The sequence below is a fragment of the Ogataea philodendri genome (assembly GCF_020536065.1).
Source record: "Ogataea philodendri strain CBS6075 chromosome Unknown scaffold10, whole genome shotgun sequence".
Taxonomy (NCBI): Eukaryota; Fungi; Ascomycota; class Pichiomycetes; order Pichiales; family Pichiaceae; genus Ogataea; species Ogataea philodendri.
Window position 1 is genome coordinate 38,396 of NW_025763818.1, and position 25,809 is coordinate 64,204.

At 48.1% G+C, this 25,809-nt stretch overlaps 21 protein-coding genes across 21 annotated transcripts; 12 read left to right on the forward strand and 9 right to left on the reverse strand.

The window, feature by feature from the left end:
• Positions 1 to 333: 333 nt before the first annotated feature.
• Positions 334 to 4,615, reverse strand: OGAPHI_000610 (uncharacterized protein; the record flags this gene model as incomplete). The annotated part of the gene is made up of 5 exons (XM_046207373.1): positions 334 to 604; positions 686 to 966; positions 1,068 to 2,261; positions 2,727 to 3,518; positions 3,644 to 4,615. The coding sequence occupies 5 exons, from the start codon at positions 4,613 to 4,615 to the stop codon at positions 334 to 336; spliced, it is 3,510 nt and encodes a 1,169-aa protein (XP_046064267.1).
• OGAPHI_000611 (uncharacterized protein) lies at positions 340 to 1,035 on the forward strand (the record flags this gene model as incomplete). The annotated part of the gene is made up of 1 exon (XM_046207384.1): positions 340 to 1,035. The coding sequence occupies one exon, from the start codon at positions 340 to 342 to the stop codon at positions 1,033 to 1,035; it is 696 nt and encodes a 231-aa protein (XP_046064268.1).
• Positions 1,621 to 3,584, forward strand: OGAPHI_000612 (uncharacterized protein; the record flags this gene model as incomplete). The annotated part of the gene is made up of 3 exons (XM_046207395.1): positions 1,621 to 1,695; positions 1,825 to 1,973; positions 2,375 to 3,584. 3 exons carry the CDS (start codon positions 1,621 to 1,623, stop codon positions 3,582 to 3,584), a joined length of 1,434 nt encoding a protein of 477 aa, XP_046064269.1.
• A 312-nt stretch (positions 4,616 to 4,927) lies between the features above and the next one.
• OGAPHI_000613 (uncharacterized protein) lies at positions 4,928 to 5,761 on the forward strand (the record flags this gene model as incomplete). The annotated part of the gene is made up of 1 exon (XM_046207406.1): positions 4,928 to 5,761. One exon carries the CDS (start codon positions 4,928 to 4,930, stop codon positions 5,759 to 5,761), a length of 834 nt encoding a protein of 277 aa, XP_046064270.1.
• On the reverse strand, positions 5,072 to 9,849 carry OGAPHI_000614 (uncharacterized protein; the record flags this gene model as incomplete). Its single annotated transcript, XM_046207417.1, has 6 exons — positions 5,072 to 5,789; positions 5,885 to 6,384; positions 6,470 to 8,022; positions 8,349 to 8,567; positions 8,637 to 9,241; positions 9,479 to 9,849. The coding sequence occupies 6 exons, from the start codon at positions 9,847 to 9,849 to the stop codon at positions 5,072 to 5,074; spliced, it is 3,966 nt and encodes a 1,321-aa protein (XP_046064271.1).
• On the forward strand, positions 8,311 to 10,668 carry OGAPHI_000615 (uncharacterized protein; the record flags this gene model as incomplete). Its single annotated transcript, XM_046207426.1, has 1 exon — positions 8,311 to 10,668. One exon carries the CDS (start codon positions 8,311 to 8,313, stop codon positions 10,666 to 10,668), a length of 2,358 nt encoding a protein of 785 aa, XP_046064272.1.
• Positions 10,002 to 10,481, reverse strand: OGAPHI_000616 (uncharacterized protein; the record flags this gene model as incomplete). Its single annotated transcript, XM_046207437.1, has 1 exon — positions 10,002 to 10,481. The coding sequence occupies one exon, from the start codon at positions 10,479 to 10,481 to the stop codon at positions 10,002 to 10,004; it is 480 nt and encodes a 159-aa protein (XP_046064273.1).
• A 371-nt stretch (positions 10,669 to 11,039) lies between the features above and the next one.
• Positions 11,040 to 12,897, forward strand: OGAPHI_000617 (uncharacterized protein; the record flags this gene model as incomplete). The annotated part of the gene is made up of 2 exons (XM_046207448.1): positions 11,040 to 11,152; positions 11,499 to 12,897. 2 exons carry the CDS (start codon positions 11,040 to 11,042, stop codon positions 12,895 to 12,897), a joined length of 1,512 nt encoding a protein of 503 aa, XP_046064274.1.
• Positions 11,108 to 15,043, reverse strand: OGAPHI_000618 (uncharacterized protein; the record flags this gene model as incomplete). The annotated part of the gene is made up of 4 exons (XM_046207460.1): positions 11,108 to 11,318; positions 11,495 to 12,934; positions 13,429 to 14,361; positions 14,514 to 15,043. 4 exons carry the CDS (start codon positions 15,041 to 15,043, stop codon positions 11,108 to 11,110), a joined length of 3,114 nt encoding a protein of 1,037 aa, XP_046064275.1.
• OGAPHI_000619 (uncharacterized protein) lies at positions 13,035 to 14,381 on the forward strand (the record flags this gene model as incomplete). The annotated part of the gene is made up of 1 exon (XM_046207471.1): positions 13,035 to 14,381. One exon carries the CDS (start codon positions 13,035 to 13,037, stop codon positions 14,379 to 14,381), a length of 1,347 nt encoding a protein of 448 aa, XP_046064276.1.
• A 36-nt stretch (positions 15,044 to 15,079) lies between the features above and the next one.
• On the reverse strand, positions 15,080 to 15,385 carry OGAPHI_000620 (uncharacterized protein; the record flags this gene model as incomplete). Its single annotated transcript, XM_046207482.1, has 1 exon — positions 15,080 to 15,385. One exon carries the CDS (start codon positions 15,383 to 15,385, stop codon positions 15,080 to 15,082), a length of 306 nt encoding a protein of 101 aa, XP_046064277.1.
• A 282-nt stretch (positions 15,386 to 15,667) lies between these two features.
• Positions 15,668 to 16,768, forward strand: OGAPHI_000621 (uncharacterized protein; the record flags this gene model as incomplete). Its single annotated transcript, XM_046207493.1, has 1 exon — positions 15,668 to 16,768. The coding sequence occupies one exon, from the start codon at positions 15,668 to 15,670 to the stop codon at positions 16,766 to 16,768; it is 1,101 nt and encodes a 366-aa protein (XP_046064278.1).
• Positions 16,769 to 16,895: 127 nt separating this feature from the next.
• OGAPHI_000622 (uncharacterized protein) lies at positions 16,896 to 17,639 on the reverse strand (the record flags this gene model as incomplete). The annotated part of the gene is made up of 1 exon (XM_046207504.1): positions 16,896 to 17,639. The coding sequence occupies one exon, from the start codon at positions 17,637 to 17,639 to the stop codon at positions 16,896 to 16,898; it is 744 nt and encodes a 247-aa protein (XP_046064279.1).
• Positions 17,640 to 17,873: 234 nt separating this feature from the next.
• On the reverse strand, positions 17,874 to 19,862 carry OGAPHI_000623 (uncharacterized protein; the record flags this gene model as incomplete). The annotated part of the gene is made up of 1 exon (XM_046207515.1): positions 17,874 to 19,862. One exon carries the CDS (start codon positions 19,860 to 19,862, stop codon positions 17,874 to 17,876), a length of 1,989 nt encoding a protein of 662 aa, XP_046064280.1.
• An 81-nt stretch (positions 19,863 to 19,943) lies between these two features.
• OGAPHI_000624 (uncharacterized protein) lies at positions 19,944 to 21,608 on the forward strand (the record flags this gene model as incomplete). Its single annotated transcript, XM_046207526.1, has 1 exon — positions 19,944 to 21,608. The coding sequence occupies one exon, from the start codon at positions 19,944 to 19,946 to the stop codon at positions 21,606 to 21,608; it is 1,665 nt and encodes a 554-aa protein (XP_046064281.1).
• OGAPHI_000625 (uncharacterized protein) lies at positions 20,105 to 20,596 on the reverse strand (the record flags this gene model as incomplete). Its single annotated transcript, XM_046207537.1, has 1 exon — positions 20,105 to 20,596. The coding sequence occupies one exon, from the start codon at positions 20,594 to 20,596 to the stop codon at positions 20,105 to 20,107; it is 492 nt and encodes a 163-aa protein (XP_046064282.1).
• A 64-nt stretch (positions 21,609 to 21,672) lies between the features above and the next one.
• On the forward strand, positions 21,673 to 22,725 carry OGAPHI_000626 (uncharacterized protein; the record flags this gene model as incomplete). Its single annotated transcript, XM_046207548.1, has 1 exon — positions 21,673 to 22,725. One exon carries the CDS (start codon positions 21,673 to 21,675, stop codon positions 22,723 to 22,725), a length of 1,053 nt encoding a protein of 350 aa, XP_046064283.1.
• A 65-nt stretch (positions 22,726 to 22,790) lies between these two features.
• OGAPHI_000627 (uncharacterized protein) lies at positions 22,791 to 23,816 on the forward strand (the record flags this gene model as incomplete). The annotated part of the gene is made up of 1 exon (XM_046207559.1): positions 22,791 to 23,816. The coding sequence occupies one exon, from the start codon at positions 22,791 to 22,793 to the stop codon at positions 23,814 to 23,816; it is 1,026 nt and encodes a 341-aa protein (XP_046064284.1).
• A 1-nt stretch (position 23,817) lies between these two features.
• Positions 23,818 to 25,470, reverse strand: OGAPHI_000628 (uncharacterized protein; the record flags this gene model as incomplete). Its single annotated transcript, XM_046207571.1, has 1 exon — positions 23,818 to 25,470. One exon carries the CDS (start codon positions 25,468 to 25,470, stop codon positions 23,818 to 23,820), a length of 1,653 nt encoding a protein of 550 aa, XP_046064285.1.
• On the forward strand, positions 24,581 to 24,868 carry OGAPHI_000629 (uncharacterized protein; the record flags this gene model as incomplete). The annotated part of the gene is made up of 1 exon (XM_046207582.1): positions 24,581 to 24,868. One exon carries the CDS (start codon positions 24,581 to 24,583, stop codon positions 24,866 to 24,868), a length of 288 nt encoding a protein of 95 aa, XP_046064286.1.
• On the forward strand, positions 25,156 to 25,790 carry OGAPHI_000630 (uncharacterized protein; the record flags this gene model as incomplete). Its single annotated transcript, XM_046207593.1, has 2 exons — positions 25,156 to 25,348; positions 25,657 to 25,790. 2 exons carry the CDS (start codon positions 25,156 to 25,158, stop codon positions 25,788 to 25,790), a joined length of 327 nt encoding a protein of 108 aa, XP_046064287.1.
• Positions 25,791 to 25,809: the final 19 nt, after the last annotated feature.

A 25,809-nucleotide genomic window follows, 5' to 3' on the forward strand; every position in this document is an offset into this window, starting at 1 on the left:
GGCTTCAAACGAAAATCCATGTAGGCAATATTCAAAGGTCAGGGCTCGTGAGCGATTTGCGAGTCTCGACCTCTGCAATTGACCGTCGATCTATGGGAATCGTTTACCACAGCACGCCACAGGAAAATCTCCCCTTCGGGCGATTCGACGTGTGTGGTGATAAATCCCAAAACTTTCAGTTCGTTTGAGGCTCCAGTGTCCTCACCGAAACTACAAACGAATTGGTTAAACTGTTGTTAGTGCCGTTATTTTTCAAGAAAAATTTCGATAGCCTGTCTCTTATTATTTGAGTTGAACCGCACTTACGTAATTTTCTTTTTTAGCGATTTACTCTTAATCATGTTCACCGGTATCGTCGAGACCGTGGGTGTTATCCACGAGGTTGAGGAGGTTGGCCAGCACGGCGACCTCGACATTGTCATCTCCAACGCTGCGTCTATCCTCGGCGATTGTCATTTGGGCGACTCCATTGCTGTCAATGGCATCTGTTTGACAGTGACGGAGTTTTCTGATTCCACCTTCAAAGTCGGGGTGTCCCAGGAAACTTTGCGCAAGACCAACATTGGCAGCCTCGCCAAGGGCACCAAGGTCAATCTCGAGAGAGCTGTGTCAGGCGAGGTCCGTTTCGGAGGCCATATGGTCCAAGGTCACGTTGACACCATTGCCAAGATCGTCTCTCGCGAACCTGACGGAGATAGCATCCAGTTCGGTTTCGAACTCAGAGACAAGGAACTGATGAACTACATCGTCCAAAAAGGCTTCATCTGTATCGACGGAACAAGTCTGACCGTCATTGACGTCGACTACACCCAGGCCCGGTTCAAGATCATGATGGTGGCTTACACCCAGCAAAAAGTTGTTCTGCCCCTGAAAAAGATCGGAGATACCGTTAACATCGAGGTCGACCTCATGGGCAAGCTGATCGAGAGACAGGTCGAGGCCAACCTCCTCAGCAGTGGCAGTGCTCTACAGAAGCTTGTGGAGAACATTGTCGACAAGCAGCTCGACAAGAAGCTCAAGCTGTTACAAAACTAGGTATATTTTGTCCACGACTATAATGCAAAAACTAGCGAGACTCCCTCGTCTCCCGCGGTAATCAAACGTGTCTTTGAGTTGTCCAACGCAAAGTCCAACACTCCCATATGGTGGCCGACGAAAGAGTCCAACAGCTCGCCGGTTCTAGCGTCCCATTTGTACACCTTTCCGTCCATCGATGCTCCTAGCAGCACTGGGGAGTTGTCCAGGAACCGGAGCTTGGTCACCGACTCGGAGCATTTGAGCGTACGTCTGACCTTCCATGTTTTGGTGTCGAAAATGTAAACGTCTCCAGAAACCAATCCAAGGGCCATCAGTGCTAGACTAGGAGACTTGCACCAGCTGATACTCTCAATGGAGATGTCGTAAACGTCCTGGCCTTCCTGCAACTCCAGCACACGCAAGCTGGTGAGAATGGCTCCCGTTTCGCTGTTTATTATGACCAACTGAGAGTCTCTGGATCCAATGGCCAACGCCTTGCTGTGAGGATCTGCGTCAATCGACACCCACGGAGTGATCACTCCCTTGAGTCCGTTCTGTGCGTCTATCTTGTAATCCTGTGTCTGTGTGAAACAATTCCATCCAATGATGGAGCCGTCTTCCGAGATGGTAACGAGTTTCAGCTCGTCCAGGTTGTCGCAGTTCACAAACAGACCGTTCGTACACTCCATCGAATGCGAGAATCCAGTGAAAATCACCTCCAAAGTTGGCTCTATTTGGTAAACCCAGACAGATCCGTCTGAAGCTCCAAATGCGAAAACGTTCTGTTTAGGATGCACCTGCAACCAGGTGATTTCCTCCACGTCCTCCAAAGTTCCGTACAACGACCAGACCTGGAACTTCTTGGACGCCTTGTGCACAAGCACCTTGCCCGTCATGTCTCCGGAAACCAGGTATGACCCGTCGCTGGTGAAGCCAGCAGCAACCACAGACTCTGTGTAGCCGTCGAGCTTGGCCACCAGTTTCGTTGGGTTGGTGTGCGAAGTCCACAAGTACGACACGTTGTCTCCTCCACCGGTCATCACGAGCGGCACAGTGGGGTGTGTCGCCACCACAAAGATGGAGTCCTGGTGGTCCTCAAAGTAGCCTTGGGAGTTGTTGCTCAGGTCGATTTCTAACGGCTCATCGTCCTCGTCCATCTCGTCCTCGTCCATTGGAGGGTTCGAGTCGTCGTCCTCGACCACCTCGTCGACCTCCTGGAGATTCAAATACTCGGGCTCCTCGTTCTCCATATTAGTAATTAAATTTTTATAGTGAAAAAATTAAAAAAAAAAAATTGATTATCTTTTTCTCCTGCAGTTATGGCCTCGTCTTATCAGGAGATCCAGGATCTCAGCAGACGGCTGTACTCTGATTCGCTGGATCTGTCCATTGACGACGAGTATTCCAAGACCATTCGGGCCACCGAGCTGTCTGCGTTCCCGCTGCCGCGACACATCGAGTCGAAGCTGGGGAAACGGTCTATTCTGGACAAGCTGCGAGCGCAACCGCTTGTGTCGTCGTCCGACTCCGCGCTCGTTCTGTCGAACAGCACTCTCTCCAAAGATGAGCTGACCAACTCCGCCCTCGTGCCGTTGCTGGGCAACACGCCGAAACATGGCCACAACCACAAGAAATGGAAGCTGAACAAGGTGCTTTTGGGCCACACGGGCCAGGTCACCTCCGTCGCGTTCGACCCGTTCAACAAGTACTTTGCCACAGGCTCTGCTGACAGCACAATCAAGATCTGGAACCTTGCCGCCTCGCGTCTCGACCTCACGCTCACGGGTCACATCATGGCTGTGCGAGGAATCGTCGTCTCGGACAGACATCCGTACATGTTCACCTGTTCCGAGGACAAAACCGTCAAGTGCTGGGACCTGGAGAAAAACGCCATCATCAGAGACTACCATGGCCATCTCAGCTCGGTGTACTCGATCGACGTGCATCCAACGCTCGACCTCATAGTCACGGGTGGCCGTGACTCCAGCGTTCGTGTTTGGGATATCAGAACGAAAACGGCCGTCTACACGTTCCCGGGCCACAAGTCCAGCGTCAACCAGGTCAGGGCGCGTGCCACAAACCCGCAGGTGATCAGTTCGTCGATGGACTCCACCGTCAAGACCTGGGACCTGATTGCCGGGAAGTGCGACAAAACGCTTACCTACCACTCGAAATCGGTGCGGTCTTTTGCTCTGGGGGCAGAGAACGAGCAGCTGATCACCGCGTCCTCGGACGGAATCAAGAAATTCCAGCTCCCAGACTGTTCTTACCTGCAAAACGTGGAGTTCTTCGAAACCAACAAGATCGAGCATGGAAACACAATCATCAACACTCTGGCCACCAACGCAGACGGAGTCATGTTCGGCGGCTGTGACAATGGTAAGTTCGCGTTCTGGGACTGGCAATCGGGTGAAATCTTCCAGCAGGGAACCAACATCGCGGTTCCCGGGTCTTTGGAAGGAGAAAAGGGCATTCTGTGCTCCCAGTTCGACCACAGCGGCCTGCGACTCATCACAGGTAACGTGGACAAAAGCATCAAGATTTGGGGCCAAATGGAAATAGCTTAGAATCAATTAGTTACTTAAAATGCATCCATGGTATAATCGTACTCAATTCCAGGGGTTACGCTCGCAATAAACTTGAGGAAGATCACAAGATATTGGTCCACGCGAACAATGCCCTCCTCGCCCTGGTCGACGTTCTCCCACTCGTCCTCATCCTCGTCGTGGCCGTCCGCAAGTCCCAGCTTGGCCACGCCGCTCACCAGCTGCTTGTCCTTGATCTTCTTGGCATGTGCTGCGTGCGCGGCCCGTTTCATCAGCACTCTCATCACGTTGGCGTGTCGGCACGGATGGATCGACACAGACGTCGTGTTGGACAAAAACGGAGCCTTCTCGATGGTTACTGTCTTCTGTCTGTAATCGCTAGCAATGTCCTCAAACATCTCGTTTGGCGACAGCGGAACACCATTGGAATTGAACCCAACAAGATACATCTTTGGCACCCGGTACGACGTGGAGTACGTGATGTACAGGTCATAGCTGCGCTTACGCGGGTCGTTCACGATCTCCTCCTGGTGTCTGTCCTGCGAAGTCTCCGCCTCCTCTGCGGTCTCGTCGATCAGCTCGTCAATATCATTAATTTCATGCGCACCAGACCCTTCGTGCTCCTCTGTTTGCTCGTCCTTGGGGCCCGAGACGCCGCTTTCTGTCAGCTCCACGTACTTGATAGAATGTCGCCGCTCGTCCTCAGGACCACACCGGGTCGGATGAACGGTGTCAAGGTTTGTGTTTGTCCAGTCGTCCTCCTCTGTGAAATCCGGCACCTTGGCAGGAACCTCGTAATCGCTCGCTCTCACGTACGAGGGGACACGTCTGGTGACTAGAAACTGTTTGTCATCAGGAAGAAAATCGCGTTTCTTAGACTCAGGGGCGGGAGACCATTGCCACGTTGGGAATTTATAAACCAAATAGTCTCCAGCAGCAACAAACTCCTCCGGAGTAATCTCTCCAGTCTCAGTGAATGTTGAAGTATGGTTGATAGGTGTCAGATACTCTCTGAGAGAGCTGAATGTAGATCTTAAGTATAGACTAGTCATTTCGGTAGATAAGAGAATTGAAACCAAATATCCAAATATTAAGCTCTTTTTCTCACTCAATCAGCTGTAAAGAAAACACAAGTATTAAATCGATTGTCACTGGGCAAAGCGCTATTCTAAAAATTGCTCTTTGATGCGATTGATCGATCTTTGTTAATTGCCTTCTTTTAAAGCTTTAATATTTATCCCATTTAATCTGGGGGTCATAAAACTTTATAGCACAATAAATGCACCCTTGCACGGGATAAGGTTGCCCAAAATTCGGGTGATCTAAATTTTTAACCTTATAAGCTATCAGTCCTAGAACTTGACATGTCGCTCGAAAACTACACTATCACCATTCTTGGTTGTGGAACCATTGGTACTGCAATGCTATCTGCAATGTTGAAAACCAAGTTCGAGCCATATCCTTCCAGAATCGTTTGTTGCACAAACTCTGAAAAATCAGCTTTGAAATTAAAGGAAACCTATGGCGAGCAAATCGAAACTTCGTTCGGACCAGCCAATAACGCCAAGGCGGTTGGCGAAGCAAACATCCTCATACTCGGTTGCAAGCCTTTCCTCTGTGAGCAAATCTACAACCAGGTCTCGAGCAAATTGACCGGCGACCAGATCGTTATCTCTCTGCTTGCAGGATGGTCTATTGAACAATTGAGCGGATGGTCCTCCAACGCCCGCAAAATCGCCCGTGTCATGACAAACACCCCTGCCAAGTTCGGTGCTGGTATCGCTGTGGTCTCTTTCTCCGAGGAGTGTCAAGAACACGAGGACCTCGTGATGAACTTGGTTGGTGGTGTTGGAACCGCCATCAAGTTGCCTGAAAGAAACCAGGACGCTGCCACCGCCTTGGTTGGTTCCGGTGTTGCTTTCTCCCTGCTGTTCATGGAGGCTCTTGCCGAGGGAGGTATTAGAATGGGTATTCCTTCTGCTGTTGCTTTGGAGTGTGCTGCCAAGGTGATGGAAGGCACTGCCAAGATGGTTTCCGAGACAGGTCAGCACCCAGGTGCATTGAAGCTGGCCACTTGCACTCCGGGTGGAACCACGATCGGTGGATTGCTGGTGATGGAGGACAAGAACGTCAGAAGCGGAGTGAGTCGTGCTGTTGAGGAAGCTACCAACATTGCTGCTCGTCTCGGTAAGAAATGAGCCCACAGGAGTCAGCTGTATTATTTCTCTTCGAATTCCATCATAATCTTCTTCATTTCCACCTCGTGGATGTCTCTGGTAATTTTCTCCTGCTGTTCTTCGCTAAGTTCACCTCTTTCGTACTTCTCCTTAAGATCGAGCACTTTTTTCTCTTCTTCTTTGATTCTGTTAAGCTTCTCCTCTCTCACCGAGCTGAAAATCAGCACAGAGAACCAGATCTCCATGAAACAGTAACCAAACACTAGCGAATTGTTGATGATTGGGTTTCCTCCCATGTAGCAGTAGAATATCAAGCCAAAGTACGCCAGCAGTCTTGTTGGCAGAGCAGCCTCAAAGTAATTGTAGTTACCATCCAGCAGAGGAACCAGGTCGTTGAGACCAAGGAAAAAGACCAAAAGTGCCAGCGAACCGTATAATGATGAGCCCTCAGTGGTCATTAGTAAGGGAATGTTCATAGACGAGGACAAAATGATCAATCCGTCATATTCCAGAACAGATTTCGGCGAAGTGAGCAATAAGTATGCCACCACTCCATGGAATGCGATTCTAAGTGTATTGACAAGGTTGGATGAAAGAATAGCCATCGTTTGATCTAACAAAGGATTTTCAACCGCGTTTTTTCGCTACTGATCTGAGCCCCGCCTCACACCGCTAAAGAAATTTCAATTCCGTCTAAGTCTATAATTACAACGAGAATAGTCTGGATACCCAGCTCTTGTGCAGGTCTTCGTAGATGTCGCTGAACTCCTGGAATCTGTCCCAACAATTGTGGTGTTTCTCGCAGTTCATAAAGTTCACCACGAAGTCGCGGTCTTCTGGAGAATAGTGGAAGTGTTGGTTCTTCAACAGGTTGGACTTGGCCAGATCGAACTTCGGGTCCTCACCGGCCTCGACCGAAAGCAGGGATTCGTACTCTTCCTCGTGGTCATCCGGCTCGACCACGCAGTAATCTTGCGAAAGAGAGTTGAATGCCTTGATAGGCATAAATCCAATCTTGGCTCTGATCCAAGATTGTGTGTTGAACAGGTATTCCAAGCAATTCTTCTCCTCGACATCGTTGTTGTACGAGTTCGAATCATATTCGTCCGTGCTGAGTCTGAACCCGTACTTTTTCTCGTTTCCTTGCTTCACCCATTTGACATGCATCTGCTTGTAGAACACCGGGTCCCAGATCACATCCAGTAACAAGTTGGTCCAGTCACTCTTACGGACGAAGAAAGAGTTCAAATTGATCCCGTTGCAGTCCTGTGTCAAGATTAGGTCCACACTGTTGATGTCTGTAGTTTCTCTCAATGAAGTTCCCAATGTGAAATGGTTCAGATCCTCATCAACCACCAGGTTATTTGGGTTGAAGTACCTCAAATCTCTATAAATATAGTCCAGATTCTTGAAAACCACTTGCTCAAGCGACAGTTCGGGCTGCATAATTAGCGTATGGATGTCCAAGTACCAAAACCACTCTTCCACGTCAGATGACCCGTCATCAGACGTCCGCTTCATGAGCCTGCGAAGAATATCAAACTTCTCCCATCCTTCTCTAAACTCGTGCTGATACCGTTTCTGGTACAGCCCGATATCGTCGTCCAGCGCGTTCACCACTATAAGTTCGTAGTTATGCTTTTCACAGTAATGTTTTTTGTTCAAAAGAGACAGTTTCTCCATTAGCCAATACTCTTTGGACTTTTGATGCTTGATACCAACCTCTGGTGAATGGCCCAAAATGACATATATTTTCCGTTTTTGTCTGGAGAGCCCCAATTTCTGGAGCAGCGACTTGTTCTTCTTGCTGTTGGTGAGGGTTTTCTTCCGCTCAATCTGGCTATCGTCGTCAGCAAAGATACCAGGAAGTGATGGAATCGGGGCAACTCCTGGGGTTTTGTGGTTTTTCCGATTCGTGGCCAGACCAAACCCAATGTTCTCGTGGTTATTTGCCAGCTTCATGTTAAGATTATCATGGTACTTCTTTCTGGAGAGATCGAAATGATTGCGAAGTCGTCTCTGTGTGGATTTGCGTGAACCAGGAGTGGCACCTGGAGATAAGAGCCAGAATAATAGTATGGTAACTAATAATGAAATGCCAAGTAACCTAATTATGGTTGGCCTATCTCTGCGATAAAGCCTAAGCTTGAACCGTTTCCACAGATTTATGGCATTCTCCCGCCAGTCGCGACTCCGGTTCGGCTTTTTCTGGAACTTTTCGTCGTCAATGTCCTCCATGGCGGGGCCGTTATAACAACTTTTAATTTTCAAAGAAAAGACAGCTAAATCTAGTCAAATCGCTATGTTTTCACTAATGAACATCCGTGCACAGACTACTGCAGGGTTGTCGTTTTTTTTTTCTTGTCTTCCTTGCAATGGAACAGCTGCACAGCCTGCAAAATTCCAAGTTCAGCTTAAATGACGTACAGAAGGGAAAAGCCAGCAGACGGTGCAGGGGTTTACATACCAAGATATTAATAAAAGTGGTTCGAACCGGTGCTTTCTAGATACTTTGACTTTTGCCAGATACATGACAACGGGCTCTACTACTGCTTGATATACGTTTGGTCATGTTTCATCCGACAGAAGCACCTACTTTATATCCTACCGAGGAGGAGTTTTCCAACCCTATCAAATATCTCAATAGCAGGGAAATCATCAAGCTTGGTGAACAGTATGGGATCCTTAAATTGAAACCTCCACATGGCTGGAACGCTCCTTTTGCACTTGATCCAGATACGTTTAAGTTCCACACCCGGCTTCAAACTCTGAGCGAGTTGAGTTTGACCAATAGATCCAGGCAGTTCTGGCTTAGCGGATTTAACAACTATCTACAAATGAAGGGGAAGGACATGATGGAGACGGGTTATGTTGAGCTGAAAGATGGCTCTTCTACTGTTACCGTTCATCTTTATGATCTCTATGTGGACAACCAGTTGCCATTTTACGGTGGAAAACTTGACCGGTCCCTTTACACCGATTTGCTGGAATACATTCGGTTTTTGAAAGACAAGGAATCGCAGGGCCAGCAGACAGCGACTTTGGACTCGCGGGTCGCCGAGCTTGTTCAAAAGAAACAGAGCAACGGCTGCGAAAAGTGCGGGCTTGCCGACCATCCAGAAACAATACTCATTTGCGATGATTGCAACAGGAATTACCATATGAAGTGTCTCACACCTGTTCTGAACGAGGTTCCCTCCAACGACTGGTTCTGTGAGGAATGTCTCAAGGGCACAAACGGTGACTATGGGTTTGAGGAGGACTTTGATTCCATCTACACTATTCGGGAATTTGCTCAGGAATGCAACGAGCTGAAGGAGGAGTATTGCAAGAAAATGTTTGGCGGGAATATGAATCCTTCGATCGACGCTATTGAGAAGGAGTTCTGGCGACTCGTCAACACCGAAGACGAGGACGACGAGGACTTTGAAGTTCGGTATGGGGCGGATATCCACAACGATGGACCAGGAGAAATATCTGGGTTCCCGACAAGAACTCATTCTTATAAGAAGGAATACGAAGGTTATATGGACCATCCTTTGAATTTGATGAACCTGCCGTTTGCAAAAGGGTCGTTGTTGAATTACATGAACGAAAGAGACCAGATTTCCGGAATGACAATTCCATGGCTATACATCGGTTCCATGTTCTCTACCTTTTGCTGGCACAAGGAAGATCACTACACCTTGAGTGCCAATTACTGTCACATGGGAGCCACCAAAAAATGGTACGGTATACCTGCTACTGACTGCGATATGTTCGAGACTGTTTGTCATGACCTGTGTCCAGACTATTTCTCTAAACAGCCAGACCTGCTCCATCAGTTGGTGACTCTCCTGTCCCCAGACAAGATTGCCTCTTTGGTGAGACAGAAGTTTGGGTCCAAGATCCGCATTTACTATGTGAACCAGCAACCGAACGAGTTCGTGATCACGTTCCCGAAAGTGTACCATGCTGGTTTCAACGCTGGTTTCAACGTCAACGAGGCCGTCAACTTCACCATGCCGTATTGGGTAAACTACGGCAAGGAGGCCATCGACGAGTACAAGCTGGTGAGAAAGGAAAACGTGTTCAATCACTACAACCTTTTGCGCAACATCCTGGACCATTTCGTGCTCCAAAAAGACGAAACTCCGTCGTGGTGGATGGAGTTTGACTCGGACAGTCTCATGGCTATGGTGAAGAACTCACTAACCACGTATCTTGGTGCTGCTCGGAACTACAAGCTCTGCGCGTCCAACGACAAGCTACAGATGGTGCTTCAGACATTGGACGTGGTGGACTCTGAGAAGTATTGGAAAGAGCGGCAACGAGCACGCGAGGAATGCAAGTCTGTGAATTCCACCACTCGCAAGAGCAGAATGAGTGTTGAAGAGGAAGCAGAGGAGATTATCTGTCTTGGTTGCAAATCGATTCCTGCATTCAAGTGGATGGAATTTGATGCTTTGAAGAAACTCGAGTACGAGGTGGAGAAATACAACCAATCGCAAGACTCGCTGCTGCCCACACCTAACCAAAGTCCCGTGCAGGAGCAGGACTCGAAATTCAACAACGACGACCGAGAGTCGGTGAGTGGAGACGACGATAGCTCGCGTGGTAAAAGAGCAGCTTCCGATACGGAGGACGACGTGGTGATCCGCAAATCTCGGAGATTAGCACGAAAGAGCGAATCGCCGGTCGCGGAACCTGTGGACGTGGCTGCCAGACAGCACGGTATGAATCTGAGCTCGATCAAGCGCATCAAAAGAAGAAGGAAACAGTTCCCGCACTACGGGAAAGCCTACATGTGTCTCGAATGCTTACAGAAAGAAGGTGACAGGTTGGAATTGAGCCAGTTGAAAAAATCAGGGGCCATTATCCGGGATCAGGAAGTGTGGGAACTGGAGAGTTACATAATTGACCAATTGGGACTCAAAGTTGAGATCTGAATTATTTTATAGTGGATCAAATATCAAAAATTAATGCCGATAAAATATGTTGATAGATGGAGGGGTATATGGTATTTAAACGCGTCCGATCGCGTTCCAACCACTTTATAATGGATTATATAGGTTTAATTTGGCGATTTCCGGCTTGAAAATTGCCAATTCCTCGACTTATAACCCAGCTACCAATTTCGACCAATAATATTTTGTGTTGCCTGGTCCTTAGTGACACATTTTTTCGCATGGCAGCTGTCGAGAATTTTGTACCAACGAAGCATCTGCTGTTGGTTTTCCTTCTTCTTTTCTTTAGCTCTTGTTTATTCGAGATTATTTTCTTACTTATCGCTATCAAATCGATTCGATAATCAAGGAACATGGTTGCTAGATTGTTTTCCGTCACCAAGAGAGCTACTCTGAAGGCTGCCAGAGCCAATTTGGCCCTTCACAGATCCTTGGCAACTGCCGGCCCAGCCTCTGGTAAGATCAGGTAAGTCTTATATCTTTGGATCAATTGAAGCCTGGGAACACAGGGCAATGTCTGCCGATGCAGTGACAGTCTTGTTGATTGTTTATTTCGCAATTGGTCGTCACTACCGGTGTCTCCTTCGGAAACAATTGCACCCAATTGGTTTACAGCACTACATGTCCTTGGACTTATCCATGAATACAGAAGAATGCCATCGTTTGGGAGCATTTGGAACACGTTGTCGTGGTCCTTACTCTCTCGTCAAATCAGAGGTGTGCATTTTTTCCGTGGTTCCCTGGAAATATTTTTCGAAGGCATGGCGGGCTGCATAACCACAAAAATTGTGAAAGTCACTAACATTACTTAGAGCTGTTATCGGTGCCGTTGTCGACGTCCAGTTCGAACAAGGTGAATTGCCAGCTATTTTGAATGCATTGACCATCGACCAAGGTAACAACCAAAAGTTGGTCTTGGAGGTCGCCCAACACTTGGGTGAGAACGCCGTCAGAGCTATTGCTATGGATGGTACTGAGGGTCTCGTTAGAGGTCAAACCGTCCTTGACACTGGTTCTCCAATTTCCGTCCCTGTCGGAAGAGGTACTTTGGGTAGAATCATCAACGTTGTTGGTGAGCCTATTGACGAGAGAGGTCCAATTGAGTGCAAGCAAAGAAACCCAATCCACACTGACCCACCAGCTTTTGTTGAGCAGTCTACTGCTGCTGAAATCTTGGAGACTGGTATCAAGGTTGTGGACTTGCTTGCCCCATACGCAAGAGGTGGTAAGATTGGATTGTTCGGTGGTGCCGGTGTCGGTAAGACCGTTTTCATTCAAGAGTTGATTAACAACATTGCCAAGGCTCACGGTGGTTTCTCCGTTTTCACTGGTGTGGGTGAGAGAACCAGAGAAGGTAACGACTTGTACCGTGAAATGAAGGAGACTGGTGTCATCAACTTGGAGGGTGACTCTAAGGTCGCCTTGGTGTTCGGTCAAATGAACGAGCCACCTGGAGCTAGAGCCAGAGTTGCTCTTACTGGTTTGACCATTGCCGAGTACTTCAGAGATGAAGAAGGTCAAGATGTGTTGTTGTTCGTTGACAACATTTTCAGATTCACTCAAGCTGGTTCTGAAGTGTCTGCTTTGTTGGGTCGTATTCCTTCTGCCGTCGGTTACCAACCAACTTTGGCCACTGATATGGGTTTGTTGCAAGAGAGAATTACCACCACTAGAAAGGGTTCCGTTACCTCCGTCCAGGCCGTTTACGTGCCAGCCGATGATTTGACTGATCCTGCTCCAGCTACTACCTTCGCCCACTTGGACGCTACCACTGTGTTGTCCAGAGGTATCTCTGAGTTGGGTATCTACCCAGCTGTGGACCCATTGGACTCCAGATCTAGATTGCTTGATGTTGCCGTTGTTGGCCAAGAGCACTACGATGTTGCCACCAACGTCCAGGAGACCCTGCAGGCTTACAAGTCTCTCCAAGATATCATTGCTATTTTGGGTATGGATGAGTTGTCTGAACAGGACAAGTTGACTGTTGAGAGAGCTAGAAAGATCCAGAGATTCTTGTCTCAACCATTTGCCGTTGCTGAGGTTTTCACTGGTATTGAGGGTAGATTGGTCAGATTGAAGGACACTGTTGCTTCTTTCAAGGCTGTCTTGGAAGGAAAGTACGACCACTTGCCTGAAAACGCATTCTACATGGTTGGTGGTATTGAAGATGTCGTTGCCAAGGCCGAGAAGATTGCTTCCGAGACCAACTAGACCATCTGACAAATCATTTGTATAGACTTTTGTAGGTCTGATGAACCATTAGAAAAGACATGATTCTGAAAAATTGATATATTTTTGTAGAAAAACCCATTTTGTTCGCGTCGTCGAAAAAGATTCGTTTTTAAACTATGGATTCTTTTATCAAATCCGCAAGCTCGTTCTTTGATAGGCCAGGACTCAATTGGAAGGCCATTATTTTGGGCTTTACTGCCGCCAGTTTCTGTTTTGATTCGTATTTGAAATACAGACAGATCAAGAAGGTGGCAAGCGTGAAGGAGGTTCCTCTTCAAATAAAGGGCAAAATCGACAATGATACCTTGTTGAAGTCTACTAGCTATTCTTTGACCAAATCCAAGTTCACCTTGGTCACTTCGTTCTATTCTCTTGTTCAAAACGTTCTGTTCTTCAAGTTTGATATCTTGCCAAAGCTGTGGTCAGGAGCCTCGTGGTTGGCTACCTCTTCGATCGTTCCAGCTGTTTTGTCCGGATCAATTATCACGAAATCGTTGTTTTTTGTCGGACAGATGTCCTTGATCTCGTTCTTTTTGAATTTGCCAACTGATTGGTACTTCAACTTTGTCATTGAAGAGAAGTACGGATTCAACAAACTCACTTACAAGCTCTGGTTCACCGACTCTTTGAAGGAATTGGCCGTCATGGCAGCTTTCGGAGGTCCAATTCTTGCTGGATTCTTGAAGATTATCGACTATTTCGGCGACAAGTTCATGTATTACTTGTCTGTGTTCCTGTTCTTTGTTCAAATCTTTATGATTATTGTCTATCCAAAATTCATCCAGCCATTGTTCAACAAGGTCGAGCCGCTGGAAGACGGCGAGCTCAAGTTGCAGATTGAAAAACTGGCCCAGAAGAACAAGTTCCCGTTGGACAAAGTCCTTGTTATAGACGGTTCCAAGAGATCTTCGCATTCCAACGCTTACTTCCTTGGTCTGCCATGGGGTTCGAAGCAAATTGTCATTTACGATACTTTGATTGCATCTTCCAAGATCGAGGAGGTTGTTGCTGTTCTGGGACACGAGATCGGCCATTGGGCTCTGTCTCACACAACCAAGATGTTGGCCATCAACCAGATCCACATCTTTGGAATCTTCACCATGTTTGCAGCTTTCGTCAACAACAAGTCTTTGTACCAGAGTCTCGGATTCTTTAAGGAACAGCCTATTATTGTTGGTTTCTTGCTGTTTGGTGACATTCTTAAGCCTGTTGACACTGTTCTTGAGTTTGCCATGAATTTGCTTTCCAGAAAACACGAGTACGAGGCCGACAAGTTTGCTGCAGAGCTTGGCTACTCCGAGGAACTCAAGGCCGCTTTGATTGAGCTGCACAAGGGGAACCTCAGCTCTTTGGACGTCGACTGGCTCTACTCTGCCTATACCTACAGCCACCCTCACTTGATCGAAAGACTCAACCACATTGACCAGGTGGAAAAGGAAAACCCTCACAAGAAACTGGATTAGAATTACACAACCAACTGATCAATTGTTTGCAAAATGGCTCTGATGTCTTTGCGTGGCACCAGAAACCATTCTTTATGAACGCCAGAACTGGCACTTTTACATCCATCACAATACAATCTTCCACTTCCATACAGCATGCCGAGTTTGGCATGGACCAGCTGTTCCGATCTGTACGCGTGAGACACTTTAAACGCGTGTTGTTTCTGGTCGAACTTGGCGAACGTCTTCACTGACAAATGTTTCATGCGATGCACCAGCTCGGAAAGCCTGTCTCTATTTGAACAAACCACTTTGTTCATGTTTGTCGGTCCGATCAGCTGGAAGTCCTGTTTACATTGGTCTCTCCATTGGGCCAGTCTTCGTTTCACGGGCTGTGTAGTGTAGCCTACTTTGATCAGGATGTTTCGCTTCGGGTCCAGCACACTTGTCTCTGTGAAGTTAATGCGGTTCTCCGGGTGTGGATCGGCCTGTCGCAGCCATTTCTGCTTCTTTGGCGAGCCGTTGATCAAATGAGCCAGCGTAAATATGTACACGTAACCGGCCTGGTTTTTCGCCTGGACAGGCTGTTGGCTGTTCTGGCTGTGGCGACTGCAATACGGCCCGTCCTTCACCTTGTTCTTGCACCGCTCACCTTTCAATGTCACACCCAAACATTGTTTCATTAGATTATTTTCCACGCTGACATAATCGGTCTATTTCTAGTCCTTGGGACCAGTGAACATGTAGCTGTCTTCGAGGATCTCCTTTGCTCTGTTGATCTTGAGCGCAATGTACTCAGAGCCGCCTTTGTCCGGGTGGTTCAGCAACATCATTCTGCGGTGTCTTTTCTTCAACAGGTCGTGAGTGAGATGGAGGATCTCGTCCGGCTGGATCTCCAGGATCAACAGCGCCTCCGCCTCGTTCATCTTCTCGTAAAACCCGCCTTGGTACATCCAGAACGGGTCTTTGGAGCTGACGGGCTTGAGGTTGATATTGTTCAAGGCGGCGATTTGATGGGGGCCCATGCGGGATAGTCGCGTGTACGCGGACGCGGCCGACTTGACCGTCAGCGCGGCCACCGTGACGCCGATTCCAATGATGATCGGCAGAACCTGTTTGTTAGAGGGGGAAAACCACTGAAAGCACGTACCATAGTAAACCACAGAAATTAAATATACGGAATAATTAATTCAAGCTTACTGTGTTGTATGGACCATTACAACAAAACCCATGTCGCGGCACAACATGGACAGATTCATAGCCAACCACACTGCACAGTACACATCTTATAAGTATCTGCAGGCTATATGGTCTGCATCCCGTCTTCGCTCTTGCTAGCCACCATCCCCGGTACCTGTCATTCTTCGGGCTGTGCAAAATCTTGCGCTGGAAATATTTCACCAATGGTCAACGCAAAGAGCAGCTCCTCGAGCCTGCCGACGCTCGCCGTGTGCGTGACGGGCATCTACGCGTCGTTTCTGTCGTGGTCATATCTACAGGAGAAAATTGCGTCCAAGAACTACTCGTCGCTCGGGAACGCGTACTTCAAGTCGCCGCTCATCATTAATACCATCCAAGCATTCTTCGCCATGATCGTCGGGACGGCGTACCTGTCGTTCAAGTCGCACCGTGTCAATACGCCGGTGCAGTTTCTGTTCACCAACCGCTCGGTTTTCCACAACTTTGTGCTCATCGCTCTGACCCAGGCCGTTTCGTCTCCAATAGCATACCAGTCGCTCAACCACCTGGACTACCTGTTCTATCTACTGGCCAAGTCGTGCAAGTTGATCCCGGTGATGCTGGTTCATCGGGTGATATACCGCTCGACGTATCCGATGTACAAATATCTCGTGGCATTGTGCATCACCGCCGGAGTGGTGCTGTTCTCCTTGAGCAACCAGTCCAAGTCCACCAGCAACGACGGTCAAATTCTGCTTGGGTTTGGCTACCTTTTCGTGTCGCTCTTGCTGGACGGACTCACCAACTCGACCCAGGACCAGCTGCTCTCGAAAGAGGGCCCCGTCAAGATCACGGGAGCACATCTCATGTCTGGCCTGAACCTGCTTAACATGGTGTTCACGTTCGCATACATGTCGCTGTTCACAACACAGCTGGACTATTTCCGCGCCTTTGTTTCCCAGAACGGCTGGGAGGTGGTGCAGGACATCGTTCTGTTTGGATTGTTTGGATCTCTGGGCCAGATATTTATATTTCTCACTCTGGAGAAGTTTGGCTCCCTGCTGCTGGTGACGGTCACGGTGACGCGCAAGATGTTCTCCATGTGTCTTAGCGTGTTCCTGTTTGGCCACCAACTCAACTTTGGCCAATGGACAGGACTCGCGGTGGTGTTTGTGGGCATCTTCTTGGAGTCGTTTTACAAGAAGCTGGCCAAGCCCAAGAAAGATTAAGATATGATTTCACTCAGTTATTAGTTTGTATATGTTGCTAGTAATACAGCGATATGCTCATGGACATATATGGTTGCTGACACGGGAGCCAAGCAGAGAAGTAAAACATCACGATGCTAATGATAAACTATCGATGGGCCAGTTGCAAAAGGCATCTGGCTGCTCCAATGGAAGATGGAGTGGACATAAGTCTTGTTGGAGAAGGCTCCATGTGGGCCGATCTGGACACGGAGGAAAAGATCTTGGAGGATTCTGACATGCTGGTGTTCAGATGAGGCTTAATTGGGGTCATGAATGTGGAATTAGCCTCCATTATGGTGGAATCGGAAGGATCCATAGCGTTTTTCGGGACAGGAGGCAGTCTGACCCTGTTGGAGTCTGCAGACAAGGTGACAAACCGGGACGGAGACGTCTGCGCAAGAGTATTAAAGGAAGAAGCTTTTCTGTATTCGAGAGAGGCCCGCTTCAAGTTGGCCGTGGTGGCTCTCTTTTTCACAACATCGTCCAGGAAACTCACTGCCCGCTTTCTAATCTGGTCCGCCTTGCGCTTCCGGTTCAGCACAGGCGTGGAGGACGCCAAAAGATCGTCCAACGCGTTCGAGCGATGGCGTTTCGAGATCGGGGATCCATGTTGTTTATCTGTCTCCATCACCTTGAGCTTGTCCAAAGGCACGTCTGTCTGGTTCGTGCTCACCTTGTAGTACGCTAATTGCAGCTTGAGCTTGAACGCACGCGCACGGCGAAGTCCTGGTGACATTTCTTTGGACCCTCCAAACGACAAAACATGTTTACCTGCGCGAGAATCTGTCCGATCCAAACAGTTGTTGTCTATCTGTGCCAAAGCTGGTCTGGCGGTCGTGGTGGTAGTCATGGCTCGTTCTATCACCAATACTGCTACCTGTTTTGCTAGCAAATGTAACAACAAAGTTCCTATGCTGTGTTCTACCACACGCTTGAATAAACAAAATACTCGATCCGAGGGTGTTTGTTATGGATTTTCCAATTTAGGCCCGCTGCTAGAAAATAATAATAGGCTGGTATGCGCGACGCTCCACCAAAAAGCGCGACGGTGTACGGGCTCAATAATTTCGTTTGAAGAAACACTCTATAAATCCAGCCCGTTCACGACTTCTCGTAGCGACGTCACAAACGTACTGTTGATCGTGTCGCCGTTCCCGCTTGCAACACGTAAAACCAGCTCGTTCAGCTCTGCACTGCCCAAAATATCAACATGCTCCGCGGTCTTTGCACCGCCTCGAATGTCAAATCTGTCGGGCTCGTGCTTCATCTCCACAATAGTCACCTTGGAGTTGCCCGGGTTGAACATGTTGTCGCCCTCCTGCGCCCACTTGTGGCACATCGCGTGCGTCATTAGCGAAACCGTGCCGTCTCCATCAGACAGAAGAACGCTGTGCTTGTTGTCCGTGTCGATCGACACATTCAGCTTGGAAATACCCTTGTCCAGCTCCTCTCTGTAGTTGTACGCGCGCTCCGTAGGGTTTCCAACTCCGTAGAAACAGAAGATCTTCATGTCTGGGGCGTTGGGAAGAGGCACCTCCAGCGGGTTGATCCATTTGTTGAACTGTTTCTCGTTTTCAGCTAGCTCTTTCTTGGATTTGGCAACACCGGTAGAATAGTGCTCCAACGTTCTTCTGGTGAACCAGTCCGGTCCTTGGTCTAACAGAAAGTTGATAGACTCGGCCACAGTGAGATTCTGTCTGGAGTAGCTGCCAACTTCCTCAACAAACCGGATAAACTTACCCATCGTCTGGTTGTACTTTTGACTGTCTCCGGCAAAATTATCGTCTGGAGCAGAGTCAAGCGTTCCCCAGATCAGGTCTCCACCTTTTGGAATCATACTGGCAACTCCTCCGAACGACTTCAGCATATCGAGTCTTTCTCTTCTGGAGAAGAGCTTCTCTAATCCTTGAACAGCTAAAGCATTCAGTTGAACAGTGTCCTTCATTTCTCCAGATAGCAGAGCAACAATGGCCTTTGGTGTTCCCAGAAGACACCCAGAGATGTCCACAAAGGCCTCGATATGGTCATTGACCCAGTTGCGACCTCCGTTTCCGAAATGCGGGCCCTCTGCCTCCACCCATTTCAAAAAGTAGAAAATAACCTGTGCACCCATAGAGTGTCCATAAAGCACGGTCTTTTCGCCGCTCAAGTGCTTGCTCAGCTCGATCTGGGACTTGAGTTTCGAGAAATAGTTGTCACGACGTTCGAGGTCCAAGTAGCTCAGTCTCCAGTCGTACGCTGCGCTGAACATGTTATCAGGACCGTACCCAATAACAGCCAAGTTCTGGAACACTTTGTTCCAGATCCAGTAGCCGGCCATAAAGAAGTCTGCTGCTTCAAAGCCCTGAGCTGCTCTGAGCTTGATACCCGGTGGGTCAAGTCCGGTTTCTGGATCCAGCATGATGTGCTTGAGCCAACAGGCCTTATCCAAAAACATTGTTCTAATCATGTAGAATGATCCCCAGAGTCTTTTTCTGAAATGGGGCTCGCTCTTACAATTGTCGGTTCCTTCGAGTCCCCAGCTCTCGATTCCAGTACTGATGACTCCTGGAACCATAATGACCGGATGCTTGGACTCGATTCCTTCCTTTTTCAATAGCTTACCGATTGCAAAAGATTCACTTGGATCGTGCAGTTCTTCCTTCTCAGTTTCATCCAGCAGACTTTGAATGGAACTGGGCAGAACATCTTTCCAGTCGTCAAAGTAGGCGCTGATCGACTCGAACTTGAGCACTGAGTCAAAGTCGAACTCCGGGAAGAGGTCGGTCTGACTGACAGTTTTGGAGCCGACATATAGAGCAGCAACAACTCCAAACAGGATTCCAAACACGAAAGTAAACCGTTTGGTCATCACAATCGCCTTTGCCCGGGACCGTTCGCGCTTTTGCATGATCTCACCGGCCTTGGTGACATCCGAAGACACGGAACCTGGCACCTCGAGCTCTTCAATTGCTGTCTCGTCATGGACCACTTTTTTCACGGTGGACCCGATCTCAAGCGCCGAGGTGCTTCCGGAGTCCTTTCCGTCGTCAGCTGTCGATTTCTTGGCCCTGGATCTTCTTTTTGGCGGCATATTTACAGAAAAAAACGATGGGATAAGAAATACAATAACCTAAATCTCAGGTAGCCCAAAAAATTATTATATACGGAAATCATGAGTGGTCCAGACAATGTGTTTTCGAATTTCGCTCCGATCCTGGACGATTCGGCGGGAGTTGGACAAACGGTCGAAGATCAGCAGCTTCCATTGCCCCAGCTGTTGACGAAGATCATTGCACAACGCGGGTCGTTTCTGGACATCACCGAAGAGAAACTTCAACAGGAGATTGAAGCCCAACAATCTGGCTCTGAGGAGACCGTCAAGAAGAAGGAGCAAGAGACAGAAAAGGAGCAGGAGTTCAGCTCGGAGAATTTCATTTCCCAGGAGGATTTCTTGAAACAGAAAGAAACCATCATCAATTCTGTCCATTCAGCCTTAAACGAGTCCTCGTTGTCGTTGGACTTTGTTTCTTTGCTGATATCGTGTGTTCGTCCAGCGGCCGGGTCGTCGTCGATGTCGCCGCATTTGAAACAACATATTAAGATTGGATCGTTGTCTAGCGATAAAGTGGAACCTCCTGAGGATACTGAAAAGTTACAGTTCGACATCTCCAGAGTTGGCCGCGGCTGGAAACTTGAGAGTTTGGAGCGTGCGTCCAAGAACCTGAAAAACAGCAGTCTTCGGCTGAAAGAGGAGGTCGCAAAGGAGAAGAACTTCTGGACAGGAATGGTGGAAGTTCTCAAGTCGAACGAAGTGATTACCAGCATGAACATCAAGAACACTAAGGAAATCTGTGTGAAGTACGGCTACGGAGATGCTGGGTCGACGTACTACGATAAGGGAATTGGTTTGTTGAAGAAAGATCCAACTTCAGGAGACCTCACGTTTGGAATCTCTGCGCCAACAACCGAGGAAAAAACAGATAAACTTGTGAACGTGAAACTTTACACTAAAACCGGAGACAAGCTCACTTTGATCGCGGAATCCAACCTCCAGGACAGAATCGGCATTTTACAGAAAGAAGGTATCATCAATGAAATTGCCAAGGCCAGATACTACTTGTTTGAAGAAGAGTTGTTTTACCAGCTTCTGAGAGAAGCTGCCACCCTAATCTCTTTGCAGGTTACCATCGATGAAGACAAGATCCTGATCGATTTACACGACGAGATCGTTGAGATCAGCCAGGTGGCACCAGAAAATGTGCAATTGCCCGAACAATCGTCCTCCAACGAAAGAGCAGAGCTCATCCAAATATATCTCCGCTTAATGCTTTACGCGGAGCACAAACGAAACTTAGATCAACGCAAGATTCCACCGTTGAGCTTGAACACAGAAACTACAGGAGCATCTCAGACGTTCCCCAGCTCGATCATCAGACCGATGATCGTCTACAACCGCCACGAACGCTCGCTCAAAACCGTCCAAGATGTGCTCGAGTCGGTCATCACGGTGCAGCTCGACAACGACCGCACCCGTGCCACGACGTACTTGAAGGAGAACTTACAACTCACCAAGAACCTGAACGAGCCCAAGGGTGTTGTGGATCCGTTCTCAAGGGTGCTGACTCCGCCAGCGTCGGTTTTGGAGCTTCCGATCAATAATCTAAAAATACGGGTCAAATTAAACTCCCTGATAAACTCGGCACACTCGACGATTAACCTCGACTTGGAAACCGACACTGGAAGTTCTCTTTTGGGCACCTCGCTGAACGACGCAAGAGAATTGGAAGATTGTCTAAATTGGGCAATTCGGGAGCATAATTCCGATCAGGGTAGATAGATCTTTGGCTGTGTAAAGAATAAAAGTACGAGCTCGGGAAAAAAATAGTATCCAAATCCTTATCATGCCTTCGAAATATAAAGTGCTACTTGTGGGCAGTGGTGCCCTAGGAGTTGTTGCAGCATACACTTTGGAATACAACGGGTTTGCCGAGGTGACGGTGGTGGTTCGTTCTGGCTACAAGAAGGCTTCCACCGAGGGATACAAAATTGACTCTATTCAATTCGGAAAAATTGAAAGCTGGAAACCAAGCAGAGTGGTTCCCAACGTGGAGGAGGCCATTGCAAACGGCGAGGTGTACGACTACATTTTCACCTCTGTGAAGAACCTGCCAGATTCACCAACTCCGTGCGAACAGATCTTGGAGCCCGTTTTGAAAGCCAATACAAAAGCCACAGTGATTCTGTGCCAGAACGGGCTTGACATCGAGAAGCCGTTCTTGGAGAAATTCCCAGGTCATGTGATTCTCAGTTGTGTTTCGCTGATCGGGTGCACCAACATCGACTGTGTGGTGAATCAGATGACCCCGGACAACGTGCAAATCGGTGTGTTTGAGAACCCAACCATCAAAGACAAGGAGGAAGCAGAACGAAAGCTGGACGAGTTTATCTCCATCTACAAGATGGAGAACGGCAAGAACGTGGTGAAGAAGGACGTCAACCCAAGACTAACAAGATGGCAGAAGCTCGTGTACAACGCTGCTATCAACACGTCCACAGCATTGACCGATCTCGACTGTAGCAGAGCTGCCATGGCCGGTTGCAAAGAAAGTATTTGGAGACCGATCATGAGAGAGATTTATGCCATTGCCAAGTCGGATGGGTACATTCTTCCTCCAGATCTCGAGGAGAACATGTTGAGGATCTCTGACGGACTGTTCTACACCCCATCGATGCTGGTGGATGTTCGGTTGAACAGAATGGTGGAAGTGGAGGTAATAGTTGGTAATCCGCTAAGAATCGCGCAGCGGAACGGTGTTGACGCGCCTCATCTTTCGATGACGTACCATCTTCTGAAAATGGTCCAGTTCAGAATCATGGAGAAACAAAAGATCATCACCGTGGACGACAGCGTTCGTGAGTTCAAGAACCCTGATGCTCAGGATAATGTGCTCTAAATAATTCAAGTACGCCTAACACCAGTACTATTCTCGGAGAAAAAACCTAGGAAATTAATATAGCCATGAGCAAAGTGCTGAGACGATTAGCCTCGACCAAAGTGGTAGTATTCCCAGGACAAGGTCGGTTTGACTTGAGATCGTTATCCAAACTGGCAGAGCACAAGGAAAATCCTGTTGTGAAGACAATTCTTCGGGAAGCTGACGAGACCCTCCCCACTTTGCAACTGTCCAAGTTCATCACCGATCCGCAAGCCGCTTTGCGCACAAACACCACGCAGTCTACGTCAGTTCAGCAGCCGCTGCTGATCTTGACGTCATTTTTGGCATACAACCTGCTCAAATCAGAAAAAAACATCAATCTTTTAGATGGTACACAGTTTTTACTAGGCCACTCCTTGGGAGAAATCAGCGCAATGGTGGTACAGGACGCAGTCCCCTTTTCTGCGGGACTGGAATTGGCACATACAAGGGGACTTCTGATGGAAAAAACAGTCGCCAAAACTGGCAATTCGTACTCGACCCAAGCACTGCTTTTCGAACCCACGCATTATAAGTACATCGATAACCTTTTGGCACAAGTGGACATCCAAATAGGCAATTATAACAATTATCAGCAAATCGTGGTGAGCGGGGTTCGGTCGCAGCTGTTGGACAAAATTGATCAGATGAGAATGAAATTGGTCAAGGCTGGTATATGGAAGACCAGGATCCGCAACCTGGACTTGAGAGTTTCCATCCCGTTCCATAACCCACTTCTGAGAGAGATCGAGCCGGATCTGGAAGAGATCTTTGAGCGTTCGTGCATATGCTCCGATCTGAAGGTGCCTGTGCTTTCAAATCTCAACGGAGAAATCGTGAAAGACGCTAATGAACAGGCTAAAAACATCGTGCAGGTCACCTCGAGACCAGTTCAATTTGTGAAATGTCTGGAGAAACTCAGCGAGTTGGACACAGATCTCGAGTTTGTCAGCTTTGGTGCAATTCCACTGAAAATCATTGACCAGTTCTTTCATGACCTTAAAAGACTCAAGTCTATAAATATCGCACATTCGGGTCGCACAGTCGATCAACTATTTAACGACCCGTGATTCATTGAATAGGAATAAAGTTTCCAACAATACAGCTGGGGATGCTGTACCTGTCTCTTCTAATGGTAAAACTGAAACAACAGTTTCTCTTTTTTCTTCCGTCTTTGCTTCGAAGGTTGCAACTTGTCAAAACGGCCTTCTGGGTGTTATCAAACGCGATCGCACCGTATTTTTCCCAGAAATTCACACTGCTCTCTTCGGTCATCAATTCATAGATGGTCAATTTTCCGTTTTTCAGATCGTCGATCGAAACCTCCACAAGCGACGCAAACTCTTTGTTTCCACGATATATCTCTCCCGTTCTTCTCCACAGACAAGCGGGGATGGCCATAGATGTGAAAACACGATCGTAGTCAAGAAGCATTCTCTCAAAGTTCTCCTCCACGAGAATCAGGTCGATATCCTTGAGCGTTTTAGCGATTGCTCGGAATCCTGGTCTAAAGGTAGACAAAGGTTTCAAGATCCGTTGTCTCGAGGATGCAGCCATGTGGTTATCCATGTATGTCTGCAAACGCTGGTAGCCTTTGGCGTAGTTATATGGCTTAAGAAGTCCTGCCTCTAATTTTGCGTTGATGACCTGTTTTAATCTCTCCTCGGGAGAAATCTCGGTAGTTGGGTCAGCAGCCGTAAGGAAAAACTTGTCTCTTGCAGAGTCCGACACGTATGGTTGACCATTGGCTGTGACCGCGTTCTGGGTGGTTTGCTGAGCAACAGGCGATGGTTGTTGGAAATACCCGTCCAAAGATGTTTGCGACGTTCTTGTCATGCCAGCTGAAGGAGCCATCTGCAAGGCCGACCCGATCGACGACACTGGTTTGTTTGGCGGAACGGTGCCTGTTGGTGTTTTGATGAACAGACTGTTTTCGAAAGCAGGCTCAAAATGCGGCACCTGGTTCAGGTTCAGTGGCATTTCTTTGTTCCCGGTCAGGCCATCGAGCTTGTTTAACAGTGGATCGTTGTCCAGGTTGATGGAGTTGATCATATCCGAATCGTCGATCATGGAAAGGAATTCCGTCAACGAGTTGAACTCGGAGCCAGCGTGCTCTGAATAGAAAAAAGGTTGTTGGTTGATCGCTGTTGATGATGGTTTGGACGACAAATAGCCATGCGGATTTGGAGCTGGCGGCTGATTGACGCTATAAGTCATCATATCGTTGGAGATTGGCTGGTGACGGTAAATCCCCAGAGGTCTCAATTTCTCCGCACTCGAATTGTCCACCTTTGTATCTTCGATATTTTGGACTCCTGGAGACGGGGAAGGTCCCACGGACACAGAGGCCGACTTGTCTGGGTTCTTCTTGTTTTTGCGCCCTGCGTTTGCTGGCTCGTCGTGGCAAAGATGCCCGATGTTGCGTTTGAGGCATCGTTGGCAAGGTCGTCCTTCGTCGCAGATCATGTGGGATCTTCTACAGTAAACACACGCCATTCCGACCTTTTTGCGTTTCCTTTGCGGTTTGGAGGCCCCGTTCTCTCCGTTAGATCCATTGGCGCTGTTGGATCCATTGGATCCATTGACCGGGGACTGCGACAACGTATGGTCAGATTCGCGCTTCACCCCGGAGGACGGGTCTGGAAACTGTGGCGATTGAGACTGCCCGGATTCCTCTTCACTTTTTGGTCTTGAACCCGATGAGTTGCCCTCGCTTGCACTCATTTTAAATGTCCATAGGAAATAAACAATAAAAAGGTATTATATTACACTGGAAAAATATCCATCTCCAGAATCTGGGCAAAAGGAATCGCAGTGCGATTTCAAGGGGGCATTTTCATCAACAAATACATCAACAATTATAAAACTACTCATTCTTCTTCTCCTCAACCGTTTTGGTCTCTGTCTCAGCCCCTTTGACCGCCTCTGGAGAAGACTCCATATTTTTATCCACCACAACGTATGCTATCGTCACCACAACAACAGCCACCAGAAACTTGACTAGCATCCCATACACAACACCATACACCTCTCCTTCACTATAAGAGTCCGACACGATTTTTA